Raw genomic sequence first — 15,102 nt, 5'->3', positions numbered from 1 at the left:
TTTGCAGAAGACAGCAAGGGCTGCTTCTTTAGCGAGGCTGAGAAATGAGGACCTCAAGGAAGGTGCAAAGCACAGAACACTAATGGTGTGCTCACTGGCTTCTGCCTTTGCATCAGCGCACTGAGAAAGGAAAATGGCACAGAAGCTTGTATTTTGCACAGAGGAAAACTTATAAAGGGATAAGAAAAAGGAAAACACAAAAATGTAAAATGTAAATACTGAAAATCTAATTTTTGAGTTTCCTTTGCGCAAGCCAGCTTTATGAAAAGCTATGACATGCAGTCTCCGTGAGCACCATGGGCTCATGTGATGACTCTCCATGGCTCCAAAATAACGCCCAAATCCAATGAACTGGAGTAGGAAACTGCAACTTGGAAATAAAGCTGTTTGCTTTTAAACGCTGTTGAACCTCGTCATCTGAAGCAAGCTGCTGATAGAGGAAATTGCTGCTTTTATTTATTCTGCCTGTTTAATGCCGTTGCCAAGGGAACTGGAAGCGTCGATTCAAGCTTTTGTTAGTCGGAAGAGAACTCTTCATATTTTCCCTGCTTCAGGTTAAAATAAATAAACAAATGAATGCCACAGGCATCACTTTATCTCTCCTTTCATCTGTGAAACCTGCAGAGGCCTGAGAGGGTTTTATACCATGACCATTGCTCAGCATTTCTGTCCGCAAGTGCAGCCTGAACCTGATCCAGCTCACATTCGGACCAAGCTGGGCTGTTGCGCTGCTCTGCCTGGGTACCCATCTCGAGGCTCAAATGGTCTAAGGTCACCAGCCATTAGAGCCTTGTGCCTTCCTTTTTTTTGGCAGACTGTGCAAGTGGCTGCAAGGTGAACCAATTCAAAAGTCACCCAGCCAAAACAACCCTGTGCATTTTACCATGGGATCAGCTCGCTGAGCCAGGTAACTCACCAATGGCACAACTGCTAAATCCAGTGCTAGAGTGGATGGAGAAGTCTAAAACTTGAAGTTGGAGGACGGAAATGGCTCCTTTCAGCAACAGCTGCTAGTGACTCTGAACTACGTGTGAAATTGCACCCACTACACTTTGATAAACTTGAGCTGTGGTGCTTTTGGTTGAGAGTAGGACTACTGATACTTGTGTTTTCCTAAAGGCCAGGATTCATAAAGCTTGTGAATTTTCTTGTAAAGCTGGCACCCCACTCTCCTCTATTCCCTCTACCTATAATCCCTATCCAGCAGAGCACTGCTCCTCAGCCAGCACTTCTCCTAAAGGCATTTTAAATATTGATTCTGTAATTACCACAGAATTACAGTTTCCCATTGACCTACTGTACTTTTTTTCTTTTACAGGGGATTTGGAGATGCTCAAGACTGAAAAAAATGTAGGTCTTTTCCAACAACCTGAGGTCCAGGCTTTTATTTTCCACCTGGTTCCAATTAAGAAAATATACCTCAGTTTCCCAACACATATCTCCAAACACTCGTCTACAAAGAGGACAACCAATACAAGTCTTCAGGCATAAGTACAGAACCTTTTAATAATTAGTTATTTTCTACCAGTAACGTAATCAGTGAGCTACAAAACGCAGAGATCTAGATGGGAGATGAATGCCTTGCTGTAAGCATTTGCCACCCCAGGCACAACCTCTGACAACTATATTTGGACTCCAAAAGCCTGCCTGCCGAAAGGGATTAAAATACACTGCCCCTTTCCTCAGCCTGGCCTGAGCCATCCACATTTCAGTGGAACCACCCACACACCTTATGCGCTCATCTCTTTTTTGAGACGAATGAACAAATCACAAACTTTCTGTACTACATGAGAGCATCCCTCATTTCCAGCTTTGATGAATATTAGCACTCAATTTTATTCTGTGATTAGGACTCCCTACTAATTTCAAGCACTGTTGATTCATGATTTGTCTGGTAACCTGCCTGCTTTTATAACATCTGTATCCATTCCGTTATATATCTGGCAGCACAACAGCTAATTCAGATAATTTGCACAGACAGGACTCAATAGCTGGGTGTTTTATTTTAAGTTAACAAGCAAGCTCACTGGTGCTTCCTTGTGAACCTCCACATTAACTGGAAGGCAGAAACCAGTCTTCACAGCCAAACAGGCAGCTAAAATAACACTCTTCAAATTCTATTTAAGGCAACTTTGATGAAACCCAAAATAAACAAAAATTCCCAACAACAACAAAAAGCACCTCCCCTCTTCCCCAAAAGTAGCCAGGATTTTAAAAAAATCATAGGAGAATTGGATGTCAAACTCAAAAACTCATTGGTATGTTTTAAAACTTCATTTAAACATTTATTTAAACATTCCTCTGCTTTCAGGTCTGCTGGATGACGAATGCTGCCAAAAATCAGATCATACAGGGCTTGTTCCTGTAAGACTCTACACATGCCAGGTGCAACCCAGAAATACATAAATAAATCCATGCTTTGAAAATATGCTTGACTTGAAGTCCATGGGTCCTTATCCCACTGCAGTCATGCTCAACTGCTCAGCTGAAACAGGGCTGGAGTGCTCAGTGCTGCAGAGAATCCATCTCTTAAGGTCCCTAAATACAAAATAAATAGTTTATTTTCAGCACTTCTGGTGAGTCTCTCTGATGCTATTCCTCTACAGCAGGATGAAGGCAATTATCTAGACAATGAGAACGCTTCCGCCTCTTGCACTAAATACAGTGCCTACACACTGTCCCACGAGGTCTCCTTGCAAGCACACACATAGGAATGTTCTAAAGAGCGGGGCTAGCGGATGTTGAAGTTCGTACTGTCATAGATGAGTCCATGCAGTGATACTATACCCCGGCAGCATAGCTGAAGCTGCCCCATGCTCAGGTCACTGCGTACGATAGATGAGCAACTGTCCCAATCTTGAAGCTATGAATCAGAAGGAGTGATGAATGCTGACTTGGGATCCTCTTACTCATGATGGTGAATTTCATTTTGTGTTTTAGGGTTATCCACAGGTTCTGAGAGGTGCAGCATAACATCATATGAAACTCATGGCCAATAAGCACCCTATCTTCCTAAAGCAATGAGAGGTATGGAAAACTGGGGAGAAAATCTTGAGAGTGATCTTCATGAGGCATGAATATGAAAAACCAAAAGCCTATGCTGTTAATGTCCATGAAAGACTTTCATGAATTCTCTGAATAATTTGGTGTGATTTTGCTGAGCAAGATTCCCTGATATTCATGTCTTGCACGCTGCTGGAATCCAGTGCTCTTCCAAGGCTTTACAGAAACACCATTTGTCCTGCAGTACAATGGTGCAGAAAAGCTGGAAGTTGAAGCTAGGAATTTTACTTGTTCAAATAAACAGGAACACAAAGAAAAAGAGCTGTAGGCGAAGTACTGATTTTCTTCTACTCCGTTACCTCTATGAGATTCACAGTTTCATGCTTCCTAAGCTCTTAGCAGCTTCTAAAATATTTTTTTCAAAGAAGATCAAGACAGTTTTCTTTGATGTAGGAAGCATATTTCTCTTTTGTCCCAATCAAAGAAAGGATCTACTTTATACTACATATAATTTTCAAGATGGTATCCCAGCAACAAGTATCCAGCAATGTGTATGTAAAATTAGCTCTACTTAAATAGCAGGAAAAGGTTGCAGTTTCTTTCAAGGACTCCAGTGATGTTTAGATGTTTTTTTCAGAGATGTGTAGTAAACAGAAGTAATAAATCAATTGATTTAAAAAGCAGCACTTCAGAGCTTTTTGCACATCTTGTCTTGTTTGCTAACAGTTAAATGAAAACTCGTCTTTAAAAATACTCTTTCCATGTTTCTAACCTCACAGCCTTACTTTAGATAAGATTAAAATAATCTTTTATACCTACTTTAAAGAAATTCCTCAGAATTTTATGGAATTAAGCTCCCAAACCTATGAAGGAAGGTCTCATTGGTCAGGAGTTTCTGAGGTTTGGTTTGTGTAGATTTTGCCCCATTGCTCTTCTGGAGGTGCAGGAATTGGTGCTATTAAAACCATTGGGGAAGCACACGAGCAAACATCACAGCCCACAGTTTTCTACAAGAGCTGATCTCGTGATCATACCAGGGATCAGGAAATGCAGGCAGTTCCCTGCAACAGATCAGTTCTGCCCAACCTCTTCGATCTCTGAACGTAGCAATTATCCTGCAAGAAGCTTCTTGGAGGCGAATCTCCACCTGGTAGGAAAGACTATGGACACCTTTGCTCCAGCATTAACTAGAATCACCTGCTTGAGCTCATTCCTCTTGAAAAAAAGCCTTCTTGAGGGTGAGGCATGATCCCGCAAATGCTCTGGGTTGAGGAGAGCTCCTGGATTAGCAGCATACAATGGCTGCATTCCCACAGCATTAACAGCTTTGACACCATAGCATTTCAACATTTATTCCATGCATCTTTTAGATAAGCTACAGTGAGTTTAAATTGCAACTTAACTCAAGCTATAGAATTTTTTTTTGTGAGAAGGAAACAGATTACACCATTGGCTACACCTCGAGCTAACAGTGCTTTGAAATCATGCTTTGAAAATTGTGCAAGTCACCGATTCTTAAAATATTCTCAGAGAATTTCTTCAGGACAGGTCACACCCCCTCCTGCCCTTTCCTTTAATTCGTTCATATTTCTTCCAGGTACTTTTGGTCCCTACACAATTTCAAATCAAAGGGACCCAGATTTGCAGATGGGTATGAGGAACTTCTTTGTGGGAAAGATTGCTGCTTAGGACAAATCCAGTAGCAAAGCCAGCACAGAATGATTAGCCTTGAACAAACCATCCTCAACTCAACGGAGAGCAAACACCATCGAATACAAGCAACACCTTGTAAGGGCCAGTACTTAATTCAGATGCTTACCCTGGAAGATGGAAGATTACAAGCTTCTAACGCAGTCTCTACTCGTTTTCTGTCAGCGGAAAACAAGCGGTATATGCTGCAAAACAAAGACAAAACAGAGGGAATGGGCTTAAAGACATGCCTAGACAGCCCACATGGCTTAAAGACTAAGTATCACTTCCCAGTCCATCACATCTTTAGCTATTTATTTCCGTTTGCTGGCTGCTCGGTAACACAAGTGAGTTTAATGGTGCCCACAATTAGTTTAACTCTACCCCACACCAGCCACTGTTACAGCAGATAGTTATTTGAGAAAGTCACCATTGCTTTCTTCATATTACCCCAGCGACACATAATTTGAATATATTTATGCTCATAGCATGTCTCTGAGGTAAAGAAATTACGTTGTCTTTTTTTATTTTACACAAGTGGAATGAACAAGGGCAGAGAAGCTAAACATCTTGCTCAACATCACAAGGGCAATCTATGCCTAAAGGGTATTTGAAGTGAGACATCCTGAGTATCATTGGCCACTCTTTCCTGCAATACATTTTATAAACAGGTGATAAAATTATTGTTCTAGGCACAGATATTCATCCCAAACGTACATTCACACTCAAAAGTCAGAGAAGACTACATGGTAAGGAAGGAGACCAGCACTTACTTCTTCAGAGGAATGCGCCCTTCTGGAGTCACCTGTAGCTTAAGTTTTGTGTAACTGTGGAGAAAAAAGCATCCTGTTTCATTTTTACAGCATTTTTAAGCACCTCTCCACCAACTGTATAGCTCAGTGCTAGTGCTCTGATCATGTGGCAAGTTCCACTCACCTCTTTTACCCAGTATGAAAACCTGTTGGGACATCAGTAATACGAAATACTTTTTCCTTCAACAGTAATACACTTGTAGGGTCAAATACTGTCTGTCTTGCAACAGGACATTGCAAATACCATTAATGCAGGAATTTACCATCCCCACAAGGTTCTTCTCACCCAGGCTGCCTGCCAGTCTATCAGCCAGGCTATACAACTTGACTGGAAAGGTGGCTGTACTCCTTCCAGAGGCTGAAATTGTCCCTGGATGTTGCACACCAACATCTCTGCCTCCCTAAGCCCTCCCCACAACACATCTGTGAAGGTTTCTCCATTTGACCCTAAATGTTGTCACTTCTCAGCTAGAAGGAAGTCAAATCACTGGCAACTGAAATGTCCCCGCACCAGCAGACTGTCAGTATACTTAGCAGCCCTGGGTAAGCCCAAGGCATCTCCAGTATGAAGCAATATAAAAATTGCATGCTGAAACCATCTACAGGCAGGCAATTATCCAGCTTTTGAACTGAGTATTTAGAGCATCTCAATATCTCAGGACCTGTGACTTCTCTCACATGCTCATTACGGCTGCAGGATGAGAACACATCTTTCTTTGTTCAAATCTTTTAACATACTGATTCAAAGCCTACTGAAACAGGAGTCATCCAGTAGCTTTAATGAGAAGCAGTTTGGCCTACAGCTGCTATCTGATGATCCTGCCAGTATGCAAGGACTACTGGCTACCACCATAATGCCCACCAGCAGCAGCCTGCAAAAAGCACAACTTTTTGAGTGCTTCATCTCTTCCACTTGAATATAATTAAAACTATAAACGAGTTTTGCAGTAATAAGATCTGGTGAAAAATGTGGCAACACTTGAGGGGAATTGTTTTGTTTTTTTTTTTTTAAAAAAAAACCCATGCTTCTTCACTGGCCTACCAAAAGAAAAAGAAACTGCATGGTTCTAATAAACTTTCCCTCTCTTCTCAACAGAAAATGCCACTAGCAACCACCTCAAAAACAAAGTACATGCTAATATCCCTAACTAGGACAGGAAGGTGTTCACAAATCCTTGTCTCCTCATACGCATCTTCTGGAAACTGAAGTCTCTTGTGCTACTGTGTCACCAAACAAAACCATCATCCCCTCTGCCCCATCTCCCAGCACTGAGCTAGATTAAAAAGAAAAAAGTCACAGCAGTTAGTAAAAAAGGTTTATTTTGCCTTCTATTTTTTGAAACTTTTGAGTACATTCTGGTCACATTTAATGTTTTCCTCTACAGTCAAGAAAGCTAGAAATAAAAAAAAAAAAAGGGGTGGGGGTGGGGGAGGAAAGGAATTCTAAACTTCAGTTAAACTAAAAACATGTGTCTGAAGAACAGCCAACCCCCATCAGTACCTGTCACCTTTTTTTCCTCCCTAATTCTTTGCCACACGTGGGACACTATTTTTGCCCCTGCAGTCATTATCTGCCCACCTAAGAAAACCAAGCATGTTATTCCATGTTAAAAAGGTTGCTATGAGATACTCCCATGGATAGCAGACGAATGGACTTCTTTCAGTGGTGCGGCACTGACTCCAAGAATGAGAAACGCTGGACGTAACACTGACCCAAGGTGTCCACAGTGCAGTTACCCTTTGCTCATTTCTGCACTGGTCAATATTTCAGCACTAATGTACTCCAGCTCCATTCCTGCACCCCAACACAAACATACGCTGCATGGTTATAACAGAGGAATGAGCACATTATAACTGAAATGGCGTTTTTTATTAACCACCCCTCCTCCCAAATTAACCCTATTTTTCTCATCCAACCAAACCACAGGAAAGCTGCTCATGCTGTTTATTATTGCACTTCCAACGCTGCAAGGGACCGAATGCCACAAAGAAAAAAACCTTAATTCTGCTCTAATGCAATTTGCTTTTCTATTTCAACAAAAGGGTTCTGACGGGACTGCAACCAACCCTTTGCTTAGGAAAGTAATTATAATGGGGAAATATTTTATTCTTCAAAGTCAAAGACTTCTTAAGTGACTCTGATTTGGCATCTGTGCAGAGGACCCTGGAAACCTTACAGTTCCCAAGTGATTTCTTAATTAGTGAAAAAAGAAAAAAACACAGGAATGCCATGCTTGCCTGCTACTGAATCTACAATATTTAATTAATATTGCTTGAAAAAACACCAAAAAATGGCTCCAGATAAGATTGACTCTACTACACTGTGTGACAACATGTTCTTCCTTCGAATTGGATATGAAAACACCCATTAGGTACAGCCACAATCATCCCCATTACAGATCTGTCAGCGAAGTCCACTGGCTACCTGGGGACTTGAGTGGACATGGAAACAGTAATACCAAATCACTCCTTTAACTCATCTACAACCTATGGAGCTAAAGCAAGTCATCCTTGCTCTTGCTCTCACACCTGGGTCTCCTCAGGTTAGCACAGTGCTTTCTCCACTATCAACATGGGAAGCCAAAAGGAAGTATTAAATGTTTCCATCCATTTGGGATTTAGTTTGCCTAATATAACATTGCTATCCCAATACAGCATTACCAGACACAAAGCTGTAGCTCCTACAATGTCCAACCTTCAAACTTTCTTCAAGAATTTCTGTTGAGTTCAGCTGCACTACAATGAACACTATGAGAAGGAAACACACTCACCCCCACCCCCTTCCTTCCCAGAACAGGCACCTATGAATATGTACATGGGATTAAAGTTAAACAGTTGGGAACTTTCTGACTAAATACAGGTGCATCTAATGAAATGAGGCATGCACAGCCTTAGAAAGTCCAGAAAAAGTGTGGGTTAACTTGCTGCTTGGATAGAGGCAAGTTTTAGGAACCTAAGCTGCAGCTTGGTATTTAGCTGGACTGAGCCTCTGTCTGTGAGCAGAAATTAAAAGGTGTTTGGGGGAGACACAAAGCTGAATTTAACCATCAACTTTTAGGCTGGGGAGGGTATATCTACTCTTTTAGAATGGGAAAAGGCCAGCAAGTACCCCAGTTCATTACCATCACTATCTGGTAGGCTTTGCCATGCTGTTCTCAATTGTGTCACTTACGCAAAACTTCCTCAGCATGTGCAGCTGGGAATCACTGATCTCGGGTTTAGTTCTCTTTCCTTTTGGAGGTGTGTTTTTACACCCTAAATGTTCTCATAAACAGCTTTTCTACTTTGTTGGAAGCAACTCAGAATCTGCACACCGTGCAAAGCAATCTAGATGAGTGGAATCACAGCATCCCTCTGAATCACGTGAGAACTAGAGAGATTAGACTGAGGGAAATGGACTTGCATTTCTCATTTTTGGATCAATACAGAAAAAAAGGAAAATAAACCAGAAGCAAGTCAGTCCAGAATATTCATTCATTTGAAATGGAGAGCTTCAGACTACAGCTGAAGCTACTACATTGGTATACAAGGGAAAGATAGCATTTAATTCTTGGTTTTTTTTGCTATGACTTAGTTTGCAAGAAGAACTCTACCAAGATTTTTGTTTAAATAATGTTTAGATAACAGGCTTTTTAAAACCATGAGAAAGGACAGCCTGTGTTTACAAAAGTGACAACTCATCAAAGCAGAAACAATAGATGACAATGTGACTAACAAGCAAAGAGGAAAATGACGCAGAGAAAAGAGCAACACCCACAGCATTAAATACGATGGCCACTTACGCTTTTTCCAGAAACGCGTCCCTTGACATGTTCTGTGCCAACAAATTTGTTGCCAAACTGAACACTTCATCTGACCATTCCTATATAGAGAAAATTTGATTAAATGAGGCTTAGTTTAGATGTTTACTTACACAATGCAAAATATTTTTGAAAATTATATCGTTAGTAAAAAGTGCCTAATTAAAGTCTGGACTTGATTTTTCCAATTGCAGCTTCCTTCCTCATCTGTGAGACCCGATTTTCTCACGCTGCAAAAATATGAATAGCATTACAAATATTTTTTTAAAGATACCTTCTTCCACTGAATTGAAAACAAAAATAAATCACATGGATAAATGTCTGATGCAAAATACATTCAAGTTCCTAGAAGATGTGCAACAAACGCCCCAGAAAAATACTTTTTCTTGTGCATTGGACACTGCTATGGTTGACACACTAAGGATTAAAAAAGGAGCCTCTATACCACCATTCTTATAAAATAAAGCCGAAATGGGCTTAAATCCCTCTGAAGACAGACAGACCCGACAGAGCGGGATACAGACCATACCATAGCACATCTCTTGCTTCAATGTCCCCTCTTGTAAGAGCTCATAGTGAGAGCATCCACCTCACTCTTTCTACAGATCATAAAGTAATTCGGACAACAAATATCACGCCTTATCTTTCATGGTGGATCTGAATTAAAAGCTCTAAGGACTGACACTAAGATCTTAGCAGCCAACATAAGAAACACACTTAAAAAACCCTCAAACCAGCAGAAATATATAGCAAACAATCTAAATTATTTTTCTCTTCCTACCCTGACATAGGGAAGAAATGTCCTCATCTTGCATCTCCGCCTGCAGGCACTGCTCTTCCCATGGCTCTCCCTCACTTTTCCTTACTAATTTTTCTCATTTCTATGTGTATTGCCGAAGTCCGTCCCTTAGGTCTCCAACCCTTCCCGGGTTCCTAGCAAGGCTGATCCACGATTACAATCTGAAGTTTAGATTCTCACTGCTTCCCCTGTTGCTCTCCTCCCTTGCAGGTCTCCTGCAGCTTTTCATCGACAACTTCAGCACATTTTTCATTGCTAACTCAGTGCTTATTTACAATCTTTAATTGCAACCCTTTTTAATCACAACTGTGGTTTTGGATTGGCTTTGCTTCAAATCCTTTAAAAGAAAGCGATGGAAACAAACAATGCCTTTGCAAACAATGTGTTTTGTTGTGTGGGGTTTTTTTTTTTTACTTTATGAAGTTTTCTTTGAAACTAAAATTGAGTTTCCTTTCCTATCAGTCCAGATCCAAAATTCCCATTACCACACAGACTCTCAGATACATATTCTTGGAGGAATTCCCCCTCCTTGGCTCTTCTTTTTCTTGAGGAAAAATAGAAAATAAAAAAGGAGGATTCCATTCTGAGAAAAATTGATAATGACGAAAAAGTATCATTGACTTCCAACAAAATAAATGTTGCTGTGTCACTTTGTAACTTACCTAAAAAGCCTCAGGTTTCCATGTGACTAGGTGATTGATTTGAGAGAGGTTCAAAAGTTACAATTCTTTTCTATTTTTTTTTAATGTGCTATGTTTTTTTCCCTAAAGTTGTCAGATCTTGTTCCTGAAACCAGTCTTCCACAGCCGCTCCCAACAAGGAGGAGATAAGGCTACCTATATGCCTACTGTTATATGGGCTTCTGATAGCCTTCAGCTACCAGATCCTTAAGTCCACCCCATTTAAAACCTCACCCCTAAGGAGCTAAGACAACACATCTCCCTGTGACTGGTATTTCTGTCAGAGAAACCTTCCTCCCTCAGACACCAAACTGTCATTCTGGAGGCAAACCAGTGTTGCCGAAACAGTCCTCCCCTCCACCTCTCATGACCACTTCCATTTTTCTTCTTTAATTGTTTTTCTTTCTTAGGTCTAATTTGAAAAAAAACGGGGTGTGGGAAAGAAGAGAAGGAGTTGGGTTCATTACCAACACAACTGCTTTGCTGTGACTCTTGGAACAGAAAGCATATTAAGTGCAGCATCTTTTTTTCTTCTTGGCAACTCATTTTTCCAGGCTCAAAATAGGCTCATCTTGTCAACACTGCTTTGTTTAGGCACTAATAATAGCAGTTAAAATTTCTCCCTGTGACACTAACGGCTGCAAAGATTAATGGCAATATAAAATACTATTCAGAAATTGAAATAAGTTGGCTTTTAAAGGATCTTGATAGACTTTGTTTTGATCTCACTGGTTCTGCTGGGCTTAAAACTGAAGTATTTTGTATAAATCAAAGTAGGGCATTTCAGGAGTATCCCACACCCCAACTCTTCCTTCTCTTTGTTTGAGTGCTTGTTGACAGGAATGTAAGGGGAACTCAGTTATTATGTGCCTGTCACAAGCACTATTTATATAAACAGTCTTGCCATGTTCCTTTGCTGCTTTTCCTGGCTCTTCAAAGCAATCACATCGCTCTTGCCAAATATTCTAAAGGCTACCTGCGGGCTGAGCCATTTTTAATGACGCAGGTGCCAAGCCAACAAGTCACAGGCAATTCTTGTTCATTGCTTCTCCCATTCCAGGCACCACAGAGCCGCAGCTGAAAAACCAAGATCAGAAAATACGCCAAGGATCACATCATCTTTCCAGTCACTGGGCTGAACCCTCAGCAGGAGGGGAAACAACAGCCCTGAGCACAGACCCGAAGAAATAAAGGAGATGCTCTGGACTGACTTTGATGGGTTTGCATCAAGCTGTGCGCCAAGATCCATCCTGCTGCTTTAGCTACCAAATGGCTCTGTTTCCTTCGTTTTGCTGCATGGTACAGAGTAAAGCCCATACTCTTAACTCCGTGCATGATGCACTCTGCAGTTGTCTTTACCAGCAGCAGCGATTCCAGAAGGCAGTGCTTGGTGAGTGCTCCATGGGGTAGAAAGCTGTTATGTGTAGAAAGAAAACAGCCTACTGTGGAAAGGTTATAATAGCCTCCGAATCACCACGGTAGCTGTGGACTCCTGTACAGATGCAATACAAAAGGAAACTATAAATCTGGGTATTTTGAAATAGGACTGTCCTAGTGACAAACTGTTTGCAGACTGGAAGCCTCCGATCCTGTTTAGTAGCAGAAGAACCCAGCCTTCCGACACAGTCAACTCCAAGCGAGTCGCATCCATCATGATAAGAGCTCCCTGAGCCTGTTCGCTTTTTGGCTACATCCTGTTACACTAATTCATATTTATATCATTTCTGTGAATGTTACTAACAAATTATTTAGCTGTTCTGTGCTTTGGCAGGTAGTGTATAAGCAGCAGTTCATTTGGAAATCTGCTGCTCAGTGAAGTAATTTCTCTCCTCTATTACATGCATCAGGATACATACCGTAAGACATTTATCTCAACAGAAGAGATGAGACCTTTTTTCATAGGAAAAGACAGCACACATTCTTGAAAACACTTCCTTCAAATCAGAACTGACTACGTGTGAAGGCAATGTTTCTCGCACATTTGTTTTTGGTGGGAGGTTAACCAAGCTAGCTGCAGAAATTCTACGCTTTTGCCATCCTTATGAATTTTATTTTTAAAAAAAGTATCAAACGGACATGAATTTATACGGTTTGTTTTACCATTTTATTATTCTGATCAAGCTCAAATATGCCTAAGAACCCAGAAAAATAAAGATGTATGCTGGAAAGCACAGTACAGCACAACTTGTGAATCATTTTTGACTACATCATTTTACTTATGGAGGAATTCATCAGCTCTTAGTGATGGATCTGATCCAAATCTTGTCAAACTGAGAAGAAACAGATTTCCTTGGGCTCTGGATAGCGGGCTGTATGGCCAGGATGGACTAGTGTGATGAGGACAAAGTTGGCATGGGAGGCACAAAAGAAAGCAAGAGGAAAGAGATGGGAAAGATGGGATGTTCATTTCTGAAGTTCTGGATTTGGGAAGAAAATGAAATACTGTAGAGGAGACGTAGGGGCTTACAGGTTGTACTTCATGTTAGTAATGGAGACTGAGGAAAAAAAGAAAAAAAGCGTCTGCTCTGAAGAGAGTTTAAGAATAAACCTCTTTCTTTATCTTGGCTTCTGCAGTGCTATGCTTGTGGATGCTCACAAATCCTATCTCAAGACTCATGCTCAGGCACACCCACCTGAAAATAAGCAAGCACTGTACCAGTGCTACTTCTCTTCATCATCAAGACACGTTTAGCAATCTGCCTTTAGACCATTACCTAATGAATTTCAAGCTGCATTCTTTGAACAAGCCAGCTGCTCAGTGCCCTTCAGCTCATCACTAACGTATTTTGAACATTAGTTACTTTCTCCTCAAGGAATGCACATAAAATAGTACATCGCGACTACATTATCATTTCTAGCTCTTTATTTAGTTCACTTAGAGCAAGATGAATAGCCCAAGGCTCATATTTTCATAATTTTCCCACAACTTAGCCACTGGATGCGATGAACAGCGTTTGCAGCAGAACAGGAAGCCTTCTGCAAAGCAAGAAAAGCCCATAATTGAATATTTTTAGCTGCCTCACTAAGGCTGTTACAGTTTACTTTGCCTTTCTCCTCCAAGGGAGGACTGAACAAAAATTGTCATACAACTTGAAAAATAAGGTATCACAAATGAAGGGTTAATGCAGAAAATATTCATGGACTGAAAAGGGAAAAGTGGGGGAGTGTTTCATTGGCACTTGCTTTCCCCAGAACATGAGCGAGAGGAACGGTCAAAACTTGCATGTGTGACGTTGGAAATGCCTTGTATTTACACGCCTTCTCAGAGCTCCCTGATGTGCTTATTTATAACGATGCCTCTGAGTCACTACATGGGTCCTGGTGATAAGGACAGATTCTGTGGTCTGGCTCATACAGTGTTGGAAAACATGTTAAAGGAGGAAGAATTTTTAGATGCATCCAACAGTCATCAAACTCTGTTCTCATTGAAACAATCAGGATATTTAGCACAATTTCAGGGCAAGCACAGCTAATCTGCAATGCTTTGAAAAGCCCAACCCCAGGCTACAGTGCCTGACTGATAAAATATGAAATTATCTGGTCTACCACATTTACAAATAACAGGGAAAACTTACATTCTTAGTTATTCAGACCGTAGGAGTTACTCAGGATTTAGAGCAGCCAAGCTTTTCTAAAACATGACTTTATCAACAGGATTTTTAAGGTTCCATTACCAAACAGAAAATGGTCCTAAAATACCAGTTTCTGGACTGTTTTAGCAAATAGATTATGGTTCACTGATTGCTGGCTAGACAGGAAAGAGAAAGAGAAGGATCTATGCTTTTGATTTGGGTGATTTTTCCTCTCTTCCTTGGTAAGTGCCAACAATTTTTGCTCTTCAGGCTTTAGCATACCTACTCATTTTCCATCATATGTTTAGGTTGTTTTTCTTCCTGAAGAGTTATTTCAATTGCTTTCACTTTTGCAGTGTTAAGCTTTCTTAAGCACCCCTGTAGCGCACAGCTGTGTGAAGTACATAAGTCTGAAGACAGCACTTCCCACTCAGCAGTCCATGGACCACCACAAACTCATTTTGTTTCTATTCTTTCATATCAAAGAAAGAGTGGAAATCGTGTTTTTTGCCAAGTTGACCATTTGGCTCATGAAGATTATCGGAGACAGAAAGCTGGCAAGCAACAATATATTCTCCCAGCTTAAGGCTTTCATTCTATGACCTTTTTCCACCTGGTCTGACAACCCTTGTTGCCTGTGAGGTGACAAAATAACTCCTTACTGTTGTTAAATAACAGCAGTCTACAGAGAAATCTTTTAATGCAATCTAGTGGACCTGAGGATGCAAAAGGAATGGAAGTGTGTTC

The 15,102-nt window shown here is 40.8% G+C and overlaps 1 protein-coding gene across 1 annotated transcript in view; it reads right to left on the bottom strand.

Moving 5' to 3' along the window:
- The window catches only part of PLCB1 (phospholipase C beta 1), a 399,681-nt gene that overhangs the window by 139,312 nt on the left and 245,267 nt on the right, over positions 1 to 15,102 (bottom strand). The window contains exons 5-7 of the mRNA XM_086460815.1: positions 9,287 to 9,366; positions 5,466 to 5,519; positions 4,823 to 4,898 (exon numbers count right to left, since the gene is read on the bottom strand). Coding sequence (XP_086316941.1) covers positions 4,823 to 4,898; positions 5,466 to 5,519; positions 9,287 to 9,366 — 210 coding nt within the window. The remainder of the gene's footprint in view (positions 1 to 4,822; positions 4,899 to 5,465; positions 5,520 to 9,286; positions 9,367 to 15,102) is intronic.

The sequence above is a fragment of the Leptosomus discolor genome, chromosome 2 (genome assembly GCF_034619465.1).
Source record: "Leptosomus discolor isolate bLepDis1 chromosome 2, bLepDis1.hap2, whole genome shotgun sequence".
NCBI lineage: Eukaryota > Metazoa > Chordata > Aves > Leptosomiformes > Leptosomidae > Leptosomus > Leptosomus discolor.
Note: the sequence above shows the minus strand (reverse complement) of the source record. Positions and strands in the feature narration are given on the sequence as shown.